Source organism: Symphalangus syndactylus, chromosome X (genome assembly GCF_028878055.3).
Source record: "Symphalangus syndactylus isolate Jambi chromosome X, NHGRI_mSymSyn1-v2.1_pri, whole genome shotgun sequence".
NCBI lineage: Eukaryota > Metazoa > Chordata > Mammalia > Primates > Hylobatidae > Symphalangus > Symphalangus syndactylus.
Genome location: NC_072447.2, coordinates 53,852,667 through 53,871,273, shown reverse-complemented (window position 1 = coordinate 53,871,273; position 18,607 = coordinate 53,852,667). Strand labels below are relative to the sequence as shown.

At 52.8% G+C, this 18,607-nt stretch overlaps 1 protein-coding gene across 22 annotated transcripts in view; it reads left to right on the top strand.

Moving 5' to 3' along the window:
- The window catches only part of BCOR (BCL6 corepressor), a 126,158-nt gene that overhangs the window by 85,432 nt on the left and 22,119 nt on the right, over positions 1-18,607 (top strand). For all 22 annotated transcript variants that reach the window (XM_063634499.1, XM_063634498.1, XM_055267634.2 and 19 more), the window contains exons 2-4: positions 12,556-12,681; positions 14,016-14,094; positions 15,363-18,197. In XM_063634499.1, coding sequence (XP_063490569.1) covers positions 12,596-12,681; positions 14,016-14,094; positions 15,363-18,197 — 3,000 coding nt within the window. In that variant the 5' untranslated portion in view covers positions 12,556-12,595. The remainder of the gene's footprint in view (positions 1-12,555; positions 12,682-14,015; positions 14,095-15,362; positions 18,198-18,607) is intronic.

Genomic DNA, 18,607 nt, shown 5'->3' with positions numbered 1-18,607 from the left:
GGGGAGGGGTGGGGTGGGGTGGGGTGGAGCAAGGCGTCTGCCCTGGCCGCCGTCTAGCGGTGCCCGGGACTGGGGGGAATCGCCTCCCCGGAGGGGTTAGGAGGGCCCGCCCCGCCCCGCCCCTCCCCGAACTGGGTGGGGGCCAGGGAGGGCTGGAAACCCTGCCCGTTCGCCAAGGCCGGAAAGTTTAAAAAAAAGAAAGAACGCCACTTGCAGAGAGCTGGCCTGCAGCCAGGGGCGGCCGGCCTGCGGGGGCGTGCTCGGCTGGCTAGCGGGGTGAGCGCCCCGGCGCCGCCGTCTCCCCTCCGTCCCTCCCGCCGCCGAGGCCCCTGCACACCCGATCGCACTGCGGAGCCATTTCGCACATCCGGAGCTTCAGCGTCTGGAGGAGTAACCAGTCCAGGGCCGGGAAGCCCGAGTGTCCGGTACCCCTGCCCGTCCCCATCGAGCCGAGCCGGAGGTGGCTTTGGCAGGCTCTGCGGGTGTAGGTAGTTCCCGGAGCATCTGAAAGCCTGGGTCAGTCCCGGAAATTGGGGATAGGGTGGGGAGGGGATGTTGGGCCCTGATGTTTGCTGCCGGGCGCTTCTGTAAAGAAAGGTTGGGGAAAGGACAAGATAGCTTATCCCCCGGCTTGCGCTTTTGTGGGGACTCTGGGTGGCCCAATAGAACATCTTGCTGGCATCTTCCATCTTAATTCCCTCTCCCACACTACTTTGTTCCCTGGGGTTTTTCCTTTAAATCCTGGGAAAGGTAGATGGAGGAGCTCCCTCCAAAGGGCTTTTGCTCTATCTAGATAATTTGATTTATTGCTTTATGTGGCGAAACTGGGGTGGCAAGCCTAGCTCCTAGTACCAGTAGTCAGCACTTTTCCCAGAGACCTGAAAGGAGTCGACCCACCTACCCCTGACTGTTCTGGGGTACTGGAGTAAGGGAAGGAGGAGGCTTGTTGAGAGCATTGGCCTTACACCGGGGTATGACAGTGTAGGGAGATTTGTAGGATGTAGGGGGAAATGGTGAAAGACTTTGAGTGGACCAAGAGATGACTAGCTATAGGAGAAACTGGGTTCGAGGCTCACTGTAGACCAAGTAACATAGGTGTTAAGCACTCTTTACCTCGTTCTTGGGTACATAAGGCCTAAGGAAGCTTTTCAGAGGAGACAGTATGTGAAAATCAGGATTTCAAATGGCACAATTAGACCAATAATTGGCTCCTCTCCGCAACTCCAGGACTGAGTTTGACCGTGGCCCATTTTTTACTAGCTGTGTGACCTTGGGGGCAAGTTATTTATGGCCTTTGAACCCCAGTAAGTTTTTTCATTTGTAAGACTGGGAATAATTATCCACCTTTAGGATCTAAATAGAATGCTTGGCACATAGTAGGCCCCAAGGATGAATAATTGCTTTGAATGACTTGTCATGTTCCTATAGGTTGCTCCTCCACTCCCTGCTGCCCCTGAGACCCCCTGAGACTTGCTAGGCCTGTGTCCTGGGACCCAAGGATGCAGATTAAATCTCCCCTACGAGGGTGTTCTAGGTCCACCTTCCTGGGTTCCTCTTGCCCTTTGTTACCGTAGTTTGCGTTCTGCCTTTTAAAGGATTCCATATGAAAAGACTTGCTTCTCCCCCCCACCCCCAAGTGGGATCATTATATAGTTAGGAACTCATTTCAGAACCGGCATCTAGGTACCCTTTGGCAAGGCTTCCTGGCATTATTTCGGAGGGGGGGAACCACGGTGTCTAGAGGGGCAAGACCTGGTTGGAAGAGGTGAGAGGGGGTGGCCTGGTGCAGAGGCCAGAGGTGCTGTGGTTTGTTTGATAGGGATTAAGTCCGGATGTTATGAGGGCTCAATGTGGTTTTCAATAAAGTCTGCCAGGGATTGCTTCTTTTATATCGATATGTATTTTAAAAAATTACTAGCATGAGAAGAAAACCAGACCTGTATGGATCCAGGCTGGTAGTAAGCTACTGTGATCAGGTTTCCTACTCGACTCCCAGAGGGGAAGTCAGTGTTTGATTGAAGCTACACTTGGTTCTTGACTCTCAGGGGATGCCTGCTCTGAAACAGGAGCCCTCCCTCCCTTTCTCTCCTCCTCTCCCCCTCCTCCTCCCTCTTTTTCCCTTCTTCCCCTAAAAGCCTTTGTGCTGAAAGAGCTTCAGTAGGCACGAATCCCTGGTCCCTCTCTAAAGAATGCCTTACAGCCTTTGCTGACATTGTTTTGTGAACAGTGGGTTTTACCAGGCCAGCAGTTTCCCCTCGATTTTAGCGCACGATTTTTAAAGGTAGTGTATGGACAAGATGCGCCTAACTGCAGTGATTGCCTCAGTGTGTAGCCTGGGCCGGGCTTGGAATCTAGAGACGCCTTAACCTTTGCCCTAGGGGCCCTCCTGGAGGGGGGGTGAAGGTGGGGAGCTCGAGGACTGATTGTTTTCGAGGATCTGTTTGTTTTCTCCAGCCACCGAGGCTGAAGGTAGAGTTGGGCAAGTCTGAGTGTATGTTCCAGCTTTGGGTCTGATTTTAAACTTGGTTTAATTGGAGAAACTCCTAGGCATTTAACAGTTCTGTACAAATGCAAACTTGAAATAGCTCGAGGCCTACGTCATTTAGGAAAGAATAAATGAAGTACAGAAATGTCCAAACTATGTAAATCCTAGCGTTGTCTGCCCTCCCATAAACACATGACAAGTGCCAAGGCATTTCCAGTCAAAACACCCGTGGAACCAGCAGCCTCCATCCTTTGTATTTATTATTTTATTAACAGCATTTTACACAGCGTTTAACAAGCACAGCCTGCCTGCTTTGCACCAGGACTCTAAGCAGGCGAAGTGGTGGAAAATGGATGGAGGTGGGGGTGGAGTGGTTGCTAGAGGACATCAACTAGAGAAATCTCATCAGATGGGTAGGGAAAGCAGCACTAGGGGTTTATTTCTACTGGCCACAAGGAAGACAGACATAGTGCTTTGGAGGAAGAAATCCTCTCTCCCATCCCAGGAGGAAAGTTGTACAGCTGTGATATGTCTGGTCCCAGCTTTGATTCCAGAGGATAAAACAGGGTATGTTTCATGATACTCTGCCCATCGGTTATTGGTGGTTTTCAAAGAATAAGTATTTGTCTGCTATCGTTATTCTATATCCTGGTGGAAAGTTTGTAACGAAAAGTAATGCCTTTCTTAAGTCATAAAATGATCCTTGTATGCTTATTTAATTAAAATCTAAGGACCGATTAGGCGTGTAATTTACACTAATAATGACGATTATGGAAATGTTCAACTTAACCAAAAATCATAAAGGAGACATTTTGATCAGTGGGGCGACCAGTAAGTATTCAGTGAGTTGGGCAATTTCCAAAAGACAGGAGGCATTCCGCTGAGGGCTGCAGAAAGCGCAGACCTGTCTGGCCTCTGTGACATGGCACGGAGAGGGGCAGACCTCCCTGTCCCGGCCCCAGCCCGGCCAGACCCCACTTTGCTGAGCACGGAAACCAACCCTGCGAGTCTCCACAACCTTTATTCTCATGATGTTTCCTCGAGCTTCCAGAAGGAGTAAACTCTCGGAGAGGGCTGATGAGCCACACGGAAATCTCTGCGAAATGGCGGTGCTCTTTTGCTTTAACAAACAGCGCTGACAAACGCATGCTTCCTTGGCTAGCCTTGGTTGGAGCCTGGAGGGGTAGGGGGAGAAGGGGTCCCTTGTTCCGGAGAAACCTGCCAGCTGCTGGGCTTGGTGCGAAGGCAGCAAAGGCAGACACAATGCTGCTGTTGTTGGTTTGATCTCTAACTGTGGATTGTTAGTCTGGCTTTAACTATGTGGTAAGGGGGGAATGTGAAGGCTGTTTACAGCGAGTGCAAATAATGTGACAGCTGTTGGCGCGCGAGCAGCGCTGCGCCTCCTCAGCACTTACACAAAGCGCGCACTATGCAGGCCCGTGGACGAGCTGCAGAGGTGGCGGCCAGTTTCTGGCCAGCGCATCCCCAGATGAGAGAAAGCTCCACGGCACACCCGCCCTCCATCCCCAACACACATCTTTATGATTTCCCAGGATTGGGGTGGGGTGCAGGATGGTTTCTATGTTGTGGTTTAGGGAACTTGTGAGGCAGAGGTGGCGGGAGAAGGCCCACGGGGCCGTGAGTGTCACCGTGTTGGTGGGGTTTGGCCAGGATCCGTCGAACTGGGTCCTCAGCTGTTTGTGACAGAGTTTTTAAGATTTGGGAAAATAACTTTCAGCCCTAAGTAAGCTTGTTGGAAAGAATGTGTTATTAACTGAAAGCTTTCTGGAAATTGCAGAGGCTCTGAAGGCCGTTGTTCCCCTCTGAAATGGCCCTGTTATTCAGGCAAGTTAGAGACAGGCGGGTGCTGTGTTCTGTGCACTCGACACTGTTTCCAGCTTGGAAATGCAAGTGTGCAGGTTCAGTACCCTAAGGGGGTTGTATTTTGGGGGGAAGGGAGGTCAGATTGGCTTTTGATTACCCACATCCCTTAACCTTTTCTCCCAAGCCTTCCCGTTTTCAAGAGCACATTTGCCTTCAACTGCAGCACGCAAAGGTGCCGTCCTGAAGCCTGCCCACAGCACCACCTACTCTGACTTCATCAGCTAGATGCCCACAGCAACAGGCTTTCTTTGAGTTCCTGGTACCGCGCCAGGCCCTGCAGAGAGGCGCCAGGGTGGGAGGGAGAGCAGTTGGTGGCGGCAGTTACCCACTAGGCCAGTCCTGGAGGTTCGTGACTGGCCCAAGCAGGTGGACTTAGGATGGCCAAGAATGTGGGCCTGCCTCTGGACCGTCCTGGGGCAAGCTGGGTGTAAAACTTCACTCCTCTCCCCCATGAATCCCAAGGTTGAAGCCTTCCAAGCCCTGGCACCTGCCTGGTCCTCCCTGGGTTTTGGAAGATCATTTAGGGCTGACTTTGGTCTCTGGGTGTACAGCTTACAGGATATCTGCAAATCTAGTTCATTCTCTCCTGTCCCCCCCAGCATCTCCCCTCCCTAAGTCTAGTCTCTAAGTTTTAACATGGACTTCTACATCTAGTTGGGTTTCCGATGGGGAGCTGGGAGATGCTTCTGGAGTGAGACATGAACTTCGGTGCCAGTTCTATAAATTGGTCTCTTTTTATGACGTGTGCCATTTTCTGTAGGAATGTTGCTTGCAAAACGAGTTTCGCCTTGGAGGAAAGGCGGAAAGATAAACAAGCCTGCAACGCCAAAACACTGGCAGTCTTTGCCTCCTTCCAGCTCTCTTAAAGCAGCCGGGCTGTATTTCCAGGATTAGACTTGTGCATGTGAGGAGGGACTCGCGTTGGCTTTTTTTCCCCCAAGCAAATGCAAATTAGAGAAAAATAATTTTCTTTCAACGATATGCAATGTATTAGTCACTTGTTATCGTGCTCCGAGGCAGGCCTCATTTGCGCGTCTGCCAGCTCGCTCACATCTGCTCGGCGCTGTTCGGGGCATTTTAACCTTGGCGGTGTCGTGTCTAGTCCCATGGATCAAGGAGGAGTAATTAAGCCCTGAACAGCTACAAAAATTCATGGGCCCCCATCTATACTGCAGTTGTTCCATGGCTTTGTTTTGGGTGCTCTGAGTTCCACGACTGAGTAGCAGACATGGGATTCCTATTGTTCCTTGTAAAGAAAGTGGGTGCCCCTCTCCTTCTCTGACTCTCATCCCAGCCTTTCTGGGACTCCCAGGCTTGTACAATCAGTGAGAGACTTGCTTGCAGATCGCAGGACCCCTGCATTTTACGCATCTTTTATGCATTAAAAGTTCCTTTGTGCTTCCTGTGTATACTAATGATAGCTGTTGTTATTAGCCTTACGGTATAGCTTGCTCCCTTCGGTGGTGGTGGGGCGGGGGGTGGCGGCGACGGCATTCGTGTTTTACTCCTACAAAGCCCTGGTGGAAACAAAAGTGCATTGACATAGCCTTTGGAGGCATGGTGTGGAACATTTATTCTGGATTTGTCCCCAGGTTGTGTAGACTTCCAAGTGGGGACCCAGTTCTGCAGGGACTAGATCAAAGGGGGCAAGTGGTTTCTTTTTGCGTGGAGGGAGGAGAGTAAGGAGGGATTCCTGGCTTTTGACTTGGGTTTCTGTTGCCGGGTGGCCTCTTGTGAAGGGACACCTGTTTCTAAATTCGCCCTCTCTTGAATACACACGTGGTTTCCTGACTCCCCGTGTGGCAAAACCATGAAGGAAAGTGAAAGGAACAAAAAGCCGGTGGGGTGGCCTGGACAGAATATCCGGGGAGAAGGGCAAGTGTCCCCCGTTGGCCTGTGAGAGAGAGGTTGGGGGCACCTGACCCCGGGCCATGGGCTCCGCCTGGAGGAGGGGAGTGTAGCGGGCAATCCAGGTTCGGCAGCGACCCTCAGGGTCAACCCCTGCAGATTCCACCCCGTACCCCAACGCCCGAGATTCGCACCCCTCCCACGTTACAGTAGGCGACACTTGGCTCACATCTTTGTAAGGGGAAGCGTCCAGAGGAGCAGCGCTCTAGTATGATCGGAAGGGATCCCAGAACGATGGCGAGGAGGGGTCTGCCGTGCCCATTTCCCGGGTGGACTCGGCGGCGTTTCCCGGGAGGTCTCGGATTCTCCCTGCGCCCACCCAAAGTTTCTTTTCGTCAGATTCTTTGATGGGGACAGAAGGTGCGGCGGGGCCTCGGGAAGGGGCACCATGGAGAGCGTGCCAGGCCGCAGGGCCCGAGGGGTTACCTAGGATCGGGAACTGGGGAGGTCGGGCCGCCTCCGGGGAGGCTGCTGGAGTTCCTGGAAGGCCCGGTGGGGGCGCGCCGCGAGGGCGTGAGTGTGTGCCGTGGTGCGGCCCCGCGCGCTGGGACCTCCGCCGAGGAGCGGCGAGGAGGAGCGGGCGAGCCCCGAGCAGCACGGGTGTGTGTGGTGGGAGAGAAAATCCCTTTGTTGCCGACCGATCGCGCTCCGGGCTGAAGCGCCTCGGCCGGGGGAGGGTGCGCCCCTCCCCCTTTCTTCTTCGCCGGGGCCAAGTTCACTCCCAGCCCAGGTGGCTCTCCGCTCAGACCCCGACGCCCCGGCAGGAGACCGGGAAGGTTCTGGGTGCTGGAATGGTCTGGGCCGGCGAGTTTCCCCTTCCCCCTCCCCCTTACTAATGCAAAACTTGGAGGTGTGGGCGGGGACGCCCCTGCAGGCTACGGCTACGGCTACGGCTGTGGCTTGGCGTGTGCCAAGAGGCAGCACCTGGGCCGGCTGGATCACTTCCCTCACCCCCAATTCTCTCGGGGGAGGAGGTCGGGAGGGGCTGGGACCGGGCCAGCCACCTCCCTCGACCACACCCCTGGAAGCCTGCGGTTTTGCCTCCCAGGGACCTGGGGGGCAGCCTTGGGGTCTCTTACTCTCCAGCAGACCCGGAGGACCCATCCCACACAGCACATCCGGAAGAGCTTTTTCTTCTCATCTCCCACCCCCACACACCCCACTCCCACCCCTCACATCCTAAAATAGGAACTTCTTCACCCCTTCCTTCCTTGACACCCGGAGCACAGCGCTGCTGCTGTGACGCAGTCTCTGTTTGGAGCAATCCCAGGAAGGGCTGGCGGGTGGTGAGCTTTGGGCTTCTGTAAAATCTACACAATTCTGCCGAAGGTGCCTCCCTGCTCTGATCCCCTCTCTGTTGCTGCCTCAGCCTCCCCCGCAGGATGAGGTGGTACTGCCCCAAAGAAACTGTGTTGTGATTCTGGGGCTTATTACACAGTATGTTTAGTGGAGTCGGATACTATTTGGCGGGGTTAAATGTGGCCAGCACCAGCTATTGCCAGGCAAAACTCAAGTCCATAGTGCAGCTTAATCCTTTGGAAAACACAGTGCCAAATATTTACAGAGGGGACCAAGGTTGGAGAGGTTCAGCCACCTGCCCAGAGACACGCGGTGAGTGAGGGTGGGAGCCGGGAGGCTGTGGTGACCATGTTCTCTACAGAGAACCAGCCATGCAGTAGCGAGACCCCTCCCCTGAAGAGTCCTCTGCCAGAGGACCCCAGCACACTGGCTGGGAATGCCTGCCTGGCCACCTGAGCTGGAAGCCCTTGTGAACATCTCCAGTCCTACTGGCCATTAACTGCTGGATAGCTGCCGGTGGGGGCAAGGGGAACCTAGTGAGAGAGATCCCAAGAAAAGACCCTGAGATGGGCCACCCTCAATGCCTGTGTGGACAGCAGGGATGCGTGAGCAGAGTTAGTTTGGTGGCCATGCTTTCCATATTGTCAGTGCCACTTGACAAGTGTAATGTGCAGACTTTTAACTGATCGGTGCCTCAAGGGTTGGGGCAGTGGAAAGTGGCCCTAGTGCAGGAGGGAGCCGGGGTAGGGGGGGAAGGAAAGGGGCCAAGGCTAGGGACCTGTGGTCTGCCCTCACATCTTTTCACAGAGGGTGGGTGTGCCCCTACTCAAGGATGCCAAGGTTGGAGTGATGGCTTATGATCTTGGTCCCTCGACGCCCCCCTTCTGCCAGTCAGGCCTTCTCCCCGGTGTCCAGGCCAAGCTCAGGTGCTCTCATCATAACCCTTGGCTGAAGAGCGAATGACTACTCAGAGTCTGTCCAGGGTGACCCAAGCTCTCCTATGCGTTCCATTTCCTTGGTGCTAAGAGCTGGAGACCACGCAGTATGCAGTGTGCATGCCTGCTTCTCGCAAGCCAGGTCTCTCCACTTGGCCCTGGGTGTTCCAGCAGGCAGCTGGAACAGTTCCCAGTCTGTTCTATAGAGACCCACACCCTCCCCATCTGACCTCTTCTCGGCTGTCTTTCCTCTTCATCCCTATCCAGCACCTTTACCCACTTCTCTCCACTACTAGAAAAGGGTTAAAACCCAGATCCAAGGTGCAGCTTTGCAGCTCACAGTGGAATAGGTTGGTGCTTGTAAAGTGCTTTTCATGAGTGACTTCACACATCTTGGCACTTCTGGAAGCATAGCCTGCATTTGGAAGAAGTGGGGGGTGGAGGTGGGCATTGAAAAATAAAAGCAAATGAGCTTCATCTATAGCTGCAAAGCACCCTGAGGCGCTGTTTGTCATTGAAATCAGATCATTTGCCCTCTCCACAGTGTTCTGCTGCCAAGGGTCAGCAACATCAGTTTCGAAGCACTTGGCCTTAGAGGTAAAAAAGGCCCCAGCTATTTCAACAGCAGCTTCTAGAAGTTCGATGTCCCTATACTTTGCCTCCCAGTCTCTTTTTGTTTCTTACCCTAATGTCCCCTTGGTTTACATGCCAGAGAAACCAGGGTGGAGTGTAGGTGATGGTGACCCTGTTCTTCAGTAGAGGCTTGGTGTGAGCTGTATGGCCTTTGCAAAGGAGGCCCCTGCTTTTGTGGATTTGGACTGCTCTTTGTCACCCAGGAGGAGGGCCTCCTGCGAGCCAGGGCCATTGCTCATTGGCCCTTTCCACTCCTCTCCATCTTTGGCCAGGAACCCGAAGAGTTAAAAGTCTTTAGCTTGTTGCAATGAAATTATGGCTGGCAGTGGCGCCGCTGTTTGTTCAACAGACCTCCACTTTTAAACAGTTCACAAAAAGTTCATGGGGCAGCTAAAGATTATAAGTGTGTGTGTGTGTGTGTGTGCGCGCGCGCATAAGTCCACAGCAGGATCCAACAATGTATTCCCCCCTTTTACTTTTATGTTCGGCCCCATCCTCTACCCCTTCTCTCCCAAAACACACACACACACACACACACACACACACACCCCACACACACGACAGTGAACCGCTCTGCTAGCCTCAACCTTCCGTCTGACCCTGTGCATTTGAGAACAGTTCTGATGGCTGGTATCATTTATCTGTGCGCCATTAATATGGAAAGCCCCGAAGGAGGAGCTCTGGAGAAGGGGAGATGCTTTGAAAGCACCCAGTAGGCCCGGGTGCCTGTAAACCGCAGTCACCTTTCTAGTAAGTCCAGGTGGCCTTTGCTGAAGAAAGGCCCTTTGAAGGGAAGCAGCTGCTGGCCTTTTCGGGCCTGGGCCTCAGTATAATAAATCTGTTTCCCAAGAAGGTGCTGGGAGGTCTTTTGCACAACGTGTCTACTTAAGGGAGGTGGGTAAGAGGCAGGTTTTTTGTTTGTTTGTTTGTTTGTTTGTTTGTTTTTTGAGTTTTGCTCTTGTTGCCCAGGCTGGAGTGCAATGGTGTGATCTCGGCTCACCGCAACCTCCACCTCCCAGGTTCCAGCGATTCTCCTGCCTCAGCCTCCCTAGTAGCTGGGATTGCAGGCACGCACCACCACGCCCAGCTAATTTTGTACTTTTGGTAGAGACGGGGTTTCTCTTTGTTGATCAGGCTGTTCTCAAACTCCCGACTTCAGGTGATCCACCCACCTCGGCCCCTCAAAGTGCTGGGATTACAGGCGTGAGCCATCGTGCCCAGCCAGAGGCAGCTTTTTTAAAGGGGAGGCCAATTTTTAAGAATGGGGACACCAGAAGATTGAGGTTAATTAGGCACATACTTCTTCCCTCATCCTTTTCTTGGGGGTTTGATTGAGTGACCCTTTGGCTCATGATGTAATTTCTGTATTTCATCATGACACAGTGAGGGGATGGCATGGTACAGTCCCACTGCTGCAGCCCGATGACCGGGACACACTGGCACCGGGGAATGATGCTCCACCTTCTCTAATATCCTACCCAGAATGTCTTCCTTTTGTTAGAAAGGGCAACAGGGGCCGGAGAAGGGACACTGCCACTGCATTGAATGTGCCTTGTGGTCTGCCCAGCACTAGTGGTGGCCTTCCCCACTTGATTTGTGTATTTGCAAGGTGGAAGAAAAGCCCATGAACCCTTATAGAACCTTCCCCAACAGCCGAGTCAGTCTTCTGGGGGCGCTGTGGCTAGTCCACTAGAAGAGCCGCTGTCTGGAGACCCTTCCTAGGGAAATAGCTTTCCAGAACCCCATCATGCCTGATGCCTCTGCAGATTTCTGCCTTTTTCTTGGGCCTTTTACCTCTCTTCTCGCCTCATTGTTGAGCTCTAACTATACGTGGTGTGTCGGTGCATGTGGATTTTGATTAACAGACGTTGTTCTATGGATGGGGGCCCATGGGGGATGCTGGTGGACAAAAGACCTAGTTAGGACAAAGAAATGAGGAAGTACCGACCGGCTTTGGGATTCCATCCCCCGGGTGTCCCCTTAACTCCCATCCTCAGTCACTCTCACAGAAGAGTCCCCGGACCTGGTGCCTCCAACCCAACCGACCTGGCAGTCTGCTCCGTGTGCTAAAGTGTAAAAGCAAGCATTTGCATATTTTTTTTCCTGCTAACAAAGGAAATGTGTCGACTTAGGGAACATTTGGGCTTTCGGAAACTGTGTGGGTGGGTGTGTGAGGGAGGAGAAAAAAGTTCCCCTGATGATCTGCACACCAATTATTTCACACCCAGGTTTGGGTCCCATGGAAAAATGCCATGGCCGGTCTGGACAAGGGACACTGAGATGTGTTTGTGAGCAGGGAATTGCCGAGGACCATCGGTCCCAGGCATTAAAGGCTCCCCTACTTATTAACCCAGCATTTAACAGCAGGATATGGGCTGAAGCGCAGTCAAAAGAAACGGCTCAACCTCCAAAGAGCAATTAAAATCCTGCACGAGGATAAATCACGCGCCGTGATAATCCTGTTAATAAAATGCAGCTTGTCCTGACCCTTCACTCATGCAGCAAACTAGAATGTGATGTGGGTGGGGGCGGTGGGCAGAGGAGGTAAAGGGAGGTGGGAGGTGGTCTGAGCTCCTCTGCCTTGGCAACCTCCCCCTCCCGGAAGGTGGAAAATGGGTGGCTTCTGCCGGCTCCCCATGTGCCAGCGGCTTGGAGCCCATCAGCCAGGGCTGCTAAGACTTCTGTGCTCGCTAATGATTTCTCGTCCCCAGCGAGCAGGCGTCATTGAATTACTCAGCCGCCTCCCTCTGCAGCTTCCAGGCAAAACCACCCGGGTTAGCTGCTTAATCTAATCCAGGGCTCTGGTGGGGCGGCTCACCAGCCCACCGACTCTTTTTCACCCTCGATCTGTAAGTTGCACACACAACAGCCTTGGAAATTCAGCCCTAGAAACGCAGGTAGTTTGAGATCTGGATCTGCCGCTCACCTCACTGTGGTGCCTTCCACCCTTCTTGCACCCTTTTGGCCCCAGGAAAGATCAGTTGTGTGCCTCTCAGTGATGCAGCATCCCTGAACCTATTGTCAGAGCCTCCCCTTGTTGAATCAAGTCTTCTTTACCTTCTTTAACAAGTGGCAAGAATGAATGACCACTGTACACTTTCAGAGGAAGGGGAGTGGGCAGGTGCTGTGGTGTGCCCTGGATGTATTCTGTGCCTTGGATGAGGCTGCCTGTTTCGAATTAAACTTCTTCCCCAGCCCCAGCACCTCCTACCAGGGAAGCTGCATGCCCCTCCACTGTCCCTTCGAGTCAGGTGTCTGTCCTTGGCTCCCAGACCACTGTAGACAGCAGGCACAGCCTGCCTTCCCGATCTGCATCCTGTATGAATCACCTAGAAAGAGGCCTTCTCTAGCGCCCTGTTTGGCTCTCCTTTACTGAACCTCCTGGGATTTTTTTTTCTTTCCTTTTAACAGACTAGACGCTTGAAGCAAAGCTGCCATCCCAGAAGACGACATGCTCTCAGCAACCCCTCTGTATGGGAACGTTCACAGCTGGATGAACAGCGAGAGGGTCCGCATGTGTGGGGCGAGCGAAGACAGGTGAATGCGCCCACCTGGGCCGGGCCTGAGGGGAGCACGGGCCACTTTCCCGCGCTCCTGAATGGAGCCCACGCCCATGCTGAAGCCCCCCCTCACCTTCTCACAGCCACCGTGGACCCAAAAGGGGTGGGAGAGAGCTTCCCGCCTAGTAGGCCGCTCTTGATTTACAGTTTTAACAGGCAACCTGGCTGAGCGAAGCATTGCCGCCCTTTAAAAGATTAGCCCCTAAAGCGGCCTTTCAGTGCACTTTCGTCCTTAATTTATTATTTCATATTTATGAAGGAGAATTAATCCCAGTCTATATGCTGCTTTAACTCTAAATGTCAGGAGTGTGGGCCCAGGTGGAGCAGCATTCTATGTGCTTTTAAAACAAATAGTTTGCTCAGTAATAAATGGGGAGAGAGCCACCCTTTTCCTTCATTGAAGCCCAGGATCTCTCATTGTCCTCTGCTGCCTGTTCCAGGAGGCCACTGGTGCCTGCTTTTTGTCGCCAGACAGCTCTGTTATGCTTCCTAATCAGTAATTTTGGAGTTGTGGGGTGGAGGCAGCTAAGCAGTAGATGATTGAAGCTGCTCTTCGGGGTAATGAGGAAACTTTGCCGCTTGTCAGCGATTTTTATCCTGGGGATTTGGAAGTTGGCACCAAGCACTTTCTTTATCGATGCTCTCTGATAACAAGTCCCAGGGCAGCCGCAGCAGCCTGGCACAGATGTGCAGCTTCCTCTTCAGCCTGGAACAGCTGACATTTGTATGATACTAGTGTGTATCCCCCTGTCATTTTGACAAAGGCAGTCAAATATGGCTTTTTTATCACCATGGAAACCAGTTTCGTAGGACATGGTCCCTAACTTTGTTTTGGAAAAAGTTTTGAAAGCCTGCCCTCCTGGGTAACACGGAAGTGGTTGATGAGGCGACCAGCCTTCCAGCCCCCTTTGGTATTTGGCTGTGTTACCACTTCATGTCTACCCTCCAGGAGAGTTTATAAGGGTTGGCTGGGACAGCCGAGCTCCGATTGGCCTACTTGGCCTCTAGAGAAAAAGATCTCGAGGGAGAAGTGGTTGTGCTTAATTTCTGGCTTACCTACCTTGGGGACATCATATTTGTGATTCATGTCCTCGCACATGAAAGCTTTGCGTTTCCTTTGTTTTTCCTGGTCAAGTTGAATCACCATTTGGGGGCAACTTTGAATATGGGCCATTGACAGCTGGTGGGGGCGGAGGGTTAAGGACAGTTTTAAAAATTGGGTTAGTAGAAAGTGGTCTGTTCTGGGGAGATCTGTGAAAGATGGATTCAGTGAGGAATGTTTTCATGAAGTTGGTATATCCTTTTAAATAGGAAAATCCTTGTAAATGATGGTGACGCTTCAAAAGCCAGACTGGAACTGAGGGAAGAGAATCCCTTGAACCACAACGTGGTAAGAGATTAATAGCTTCTGTTGATGCCATATCTGCATATCAGTGATCTGTAATCAATCGTATTAATTTGCATGCCTTTAAAGGGTGGGGAATGGGGTAGGGGTGGCGGTTCAGAGCTGGGCTGAGTCGGAGGCCTCTGCCAGAGGACAAGGCTCCCACCCAAGCTCTTCCAGTCTTGCCTTCCTGCCTCGCCACACATGTCCCTGTCCCCTAGTGACTGGTGGGATGTGTACTCTCTTCTCTTCCATAAGCTGGATGCCACATCAGTGCTCCCAGCTGGATAAATTTCCAGCCTCCAAGTAGCCCCTTAGGGTTTACCTTTCCAGTAAAATACGAAACACAGGACTGTCACTTCAGACACAAGGGAGAGGAAGTCAAAAGACACAACCACGGTTTGACCCATGGCCTCTTTATTGATTTAGAAATGAGGCTGCTAAAGTCCTCTGTTCCTGTTGTCCCACTGAAGATTGTTTCTTGTTCTGTTAAGTCATGCCTTCCTGCACCCAGGGGAAATGAAGTGAACACCCACCCCCAAGCCTGACAGGCCCAGGGAGGGTTAGTGTGAATTCTGTAACCCATGAGGATGATGCTGAGAGTTTTGGAGTTGGTGTCTTAGTTGTAGCAAAGAATTTTTGCTGAGAAGGTAAAAATCTTCAGACTTTTTTATTTTTATTTTTTAATTTTAATTGTTTTAGAGACGGAGTCTCGCTGTGTCGCCCGGGCTGGAGTGCAGTGGCGCAGTCTTGGCTCACTGCAACCCCCACCTCCCGGGTTCAAGCAATTCTCTTGCCTCAGTCTCCCGAATAGCTGGGACTACAGGCGCACACCACCACACCTGGCTAATTTTTTTGTATTTTAGTAGAGATGGTGTTTCACCGTGTTGCCCAGGCTGGTCTTGAACTCCTGAGCTCAGGCAGTCTGCCCGCCTTGGCCTCCCAAAGTGGTAGGATTACAGGCGTGAGCCACCGCGCCTGGCCAAAATCTTCAGACTTTATAGATGACTGAATTAATGTATGGGCCTCCAGTCCAAAGGGACCAACGTTTTCCCTGCTTCCAGGATACTAGTTGAGAGGTGAGAAGGCAGGCAGCAAAGGGGTTTGAATAAGGGGGAGGGGAAACAGACCACCCCCCCCCCCCGGAAGCCTGTCTTTAACCCTTTCTGCTTGGATGTTAAGGCTGATGGCATGTTGAACTAGTTGGCAGTGTCTTCGGGTGCCGCTGCCTTGAAGGAGTATCCCAGTAACACCCGTGTTGTTCTTCTGCAAAGGTGGATGCGAGCACGGCCCACAGGATCGATGGCCTGGCAGCACTGAGCATGGACCGCACTGGCCTGATCCGGGAAGGACCTCTCCGGGTCCCCGGAAACATAGTCTATTCTAGCTTGTGTGGACTGGGCTCAGAGAAAGGTCGAGAGGCTGCCACGAGCACTCTGGGTGGCCTTGGGTTTTCTTCGGAAAGAAATCCAGAGATGCAGTTCAAACCGAATACACCCGAGACAGTGGAGGCTTCCACCGTCTCTGGAAAACCCCCAAATGGCTTCAGTGCTATATACAAAACACCGCCTGGAATACAAAAAAGTGCTGTAGCCACAGCAGAAGCGCTGGGCTTGGACAGGCCTGCCAGCGACAAACAGAGCCCTCTCAACATCAATGGTGCTAGTTATCTGCGGCTGCCTTGGGTCAATCCTTACATGGAGGGTGCCACGCCAGCTATCTACCCTTTCCTCGACTCGCCAAATAAGTATTCACTGAGCATGTACAAGGCCTTGCTACCTCAGCAGTCCTACAGCTTGGCCCAGCCGCTGTATTCTCCAGTCTGCACCAATGGGGAGCGCTTTCTCTACCTGCCGCCACCTCACTACGTCGGTCCCCACATCCCATCGTCCTTGGCATCACCCATGAGGCTCTCGACACCTTCGGCCTCCCCAGCCATCCCGCCTCTCGTCCATTGCGCAGACAAAAGCCTCCCGTGGAAGATGGGCGTCAGCCCTGGGAATCCCGTTGATTCCCACACCTATCCTCACATCCAGAACAGTAAGCAGCCCAGGGTTCCCTCTGCCAAGGCGGTCACCAGTGGCCTGTCGGGGGACACAGCTCTCCTGTTGCCCCCCTCACCTCGGCCGTCACCCCGAGTCCACCTTCCCACCCAGCCTGCTGCAGACACCTACTCGGAGTTCCACAAGCACTATGCCAGGATCTCCACCTCTCCTTCAGTTGCCCTGTCGAAGCCATACATGACAGTTAGCAGCGAGTTCCCCGCGGCCAGGCTCTCCAATGGCAAGTATCCCAAGGCTCCGGAAGGGGGCGAAGGTGCCCAGCCAGTGCCCGGGCATGCCCGGAAGACAGCGGTTCAAGACAGAAAAGACGGCAGCTCACCTCCTCTGTTGGAGAAGCAGACCGTTACCAAAGACGTCACAGATAAGCCACTTGACTTGTCTTCTAAAGTGGTGGATGTAGATGCTTCCAAAGCCGACCACATGAAAAAGATGGCTCCCACGGTCCTGGTTCACAGCAGGGCTGGAAGTGGCTTAGTGCTCTCCGGAAGTGAGATTCCGAAAGAAACACTATCTCCTCCAGGAAATGGTTGTGCTATCTATAGATCTGAAATCATCAGCACTGCTCCCTCATCCTGGGTGGTGCCCGGGCCAAGTCCTAATGAAGAGAACAATGGCAAAAGCATGTCGCTCAAAAACAAGGCATTGGACTGGGCGATACCACAGCAGCGGAGTTCATCATGCCCGCGCATGGGCGGCACCGATGCCGTCATCACTAACGTTTCAGGGTCAGTGTCGAGTGCAGGCCGCCCAGCCTCCGCATCACCCGCCCCCAATGCCAATGCAGATGGCACCAAAACCAGCAGAAGCTCCGTAGAAACCACACCATCCGTTATTCAGCACGTGGGCCAGCCCCCGGCCACTCCTGCCAAGCACAGTAGCAGCACCAGCAGCAAGGGCGCCAAAGCCAGCAACCCAGAACCGAGTTTCAAAGCAAATGAGAACGGCCTTCCACCAAGCTCTATATTTCTGTCTCCAAATGAGGCATTCAGGTCCCCACCAATTCCCTACCCCAGGAGTTACCTCCCTTACCCAGCCCCCGAGGGCATTGCTGTAAGTCCCCTCTCCTTACATGGGAAAGGACCTGTCTACCCTCACCCAGTTTTGTTACCCAATGGCAGTCTGTTTCCTGGGCACCTTGCCCCAAAGCCTGGACTGCCCTATGGGCTGCCCACCGGCCGTCCAGAGTTTGTGACCTACCAAGATGCCCTGGGGTTGGGCATGGTGCATCCCATGTTGATACCACACACGCCCATAGAGATCACTAAAGAGGAGAAACCAGAGAGGAGATCCCGGTCCCATGAGAGAGCCCGTTACGAGGACCCAACCCTCCGGAATCGGTTTTCCGAGATTTTGGAAACTAGCAGCACCAAGTTACATCCAGATGTCCCCACCGACAAGAACCTAAAGCCGAACCCCAACTGGAATCAAGGGAAGACTGTTGTCAAAAGCGATAAGCTTGTCTACGTAGACCTTCTCCGAGAAGAACCAGATGCTAAAACTGACACAAATGTGTCCAAACTCAGCTTTGCAGCAGAGAGTGTTGGCCAGAGCGCTGAGCCCCCCAAGCCCTCAGCTGAGCCGGCCCTGCAGCAGCACCGTGATTTCATCGCCCTGAGAGAGGAGTTGGGGCGCATCAGTGACTTCCACGAAACTTACACTTTCAAACAGCCAGTCTTCAGCGTAAGCAAGGACAGTGTTCTGGCAGGTACCAACAAAGAGAACCTAGGGTTGCCAGTCTCGACTCCATTCCTGGAGCCACCTCTGGGGAGCGATGGCCCTGCTGTAACTTTTGGTAAAACCCAAGAGGATCCCAAACCATTTTGTGTGGGCAGTGCCCCACCAAGTGTGGACGTGACCCCCACCTATACCAAAGATGGAGCTGATGAGGCCGAATCAAATGATGGCAAAGTTCTGAAACCGAAGCCATCTAAGCTGGCAAAGAGAATCGCCAACTCAGCGGGTTACGTGGGTGACCGATTCAAATGTGTCACTACCGAACTGTATGCAGATTCCAGTCAGCTCAGCCGGGAGCAACGGGCATTGCAGGTGAGCCCCCCCACCTGAATTTCAGTTACTTTACCAGTTGTCAGTTTTTTAATGTGTAAACAGGATTGGGGGAGTATGGTAGGGCAGGACACCAGGCAGATTTGGTGAATGAAGCTTGTGGTAATTTGAATGTATGCAATGTGGCCAGTAAGAGAACGTGAGTGGTAGCACTGAGGCGTGTCTGGATGCTTTAAGTTATTCTGTAGATTATAAGGGAACTCCACTCAATTGCTGATAACAGATGTTTTAATTATTGTGAAGGGTATCTAAAGACTGCATGACGTTTACCTATCAATTGCTTTGATTTCTCTGCCTGTAAGATAGCAAATATACCTAGAAGTGCTGCTTAGAACGCCTTACTTGATACCTGGTAGAGATGTGTAGCAGCCGCATGTCTGTGGGATTCATGC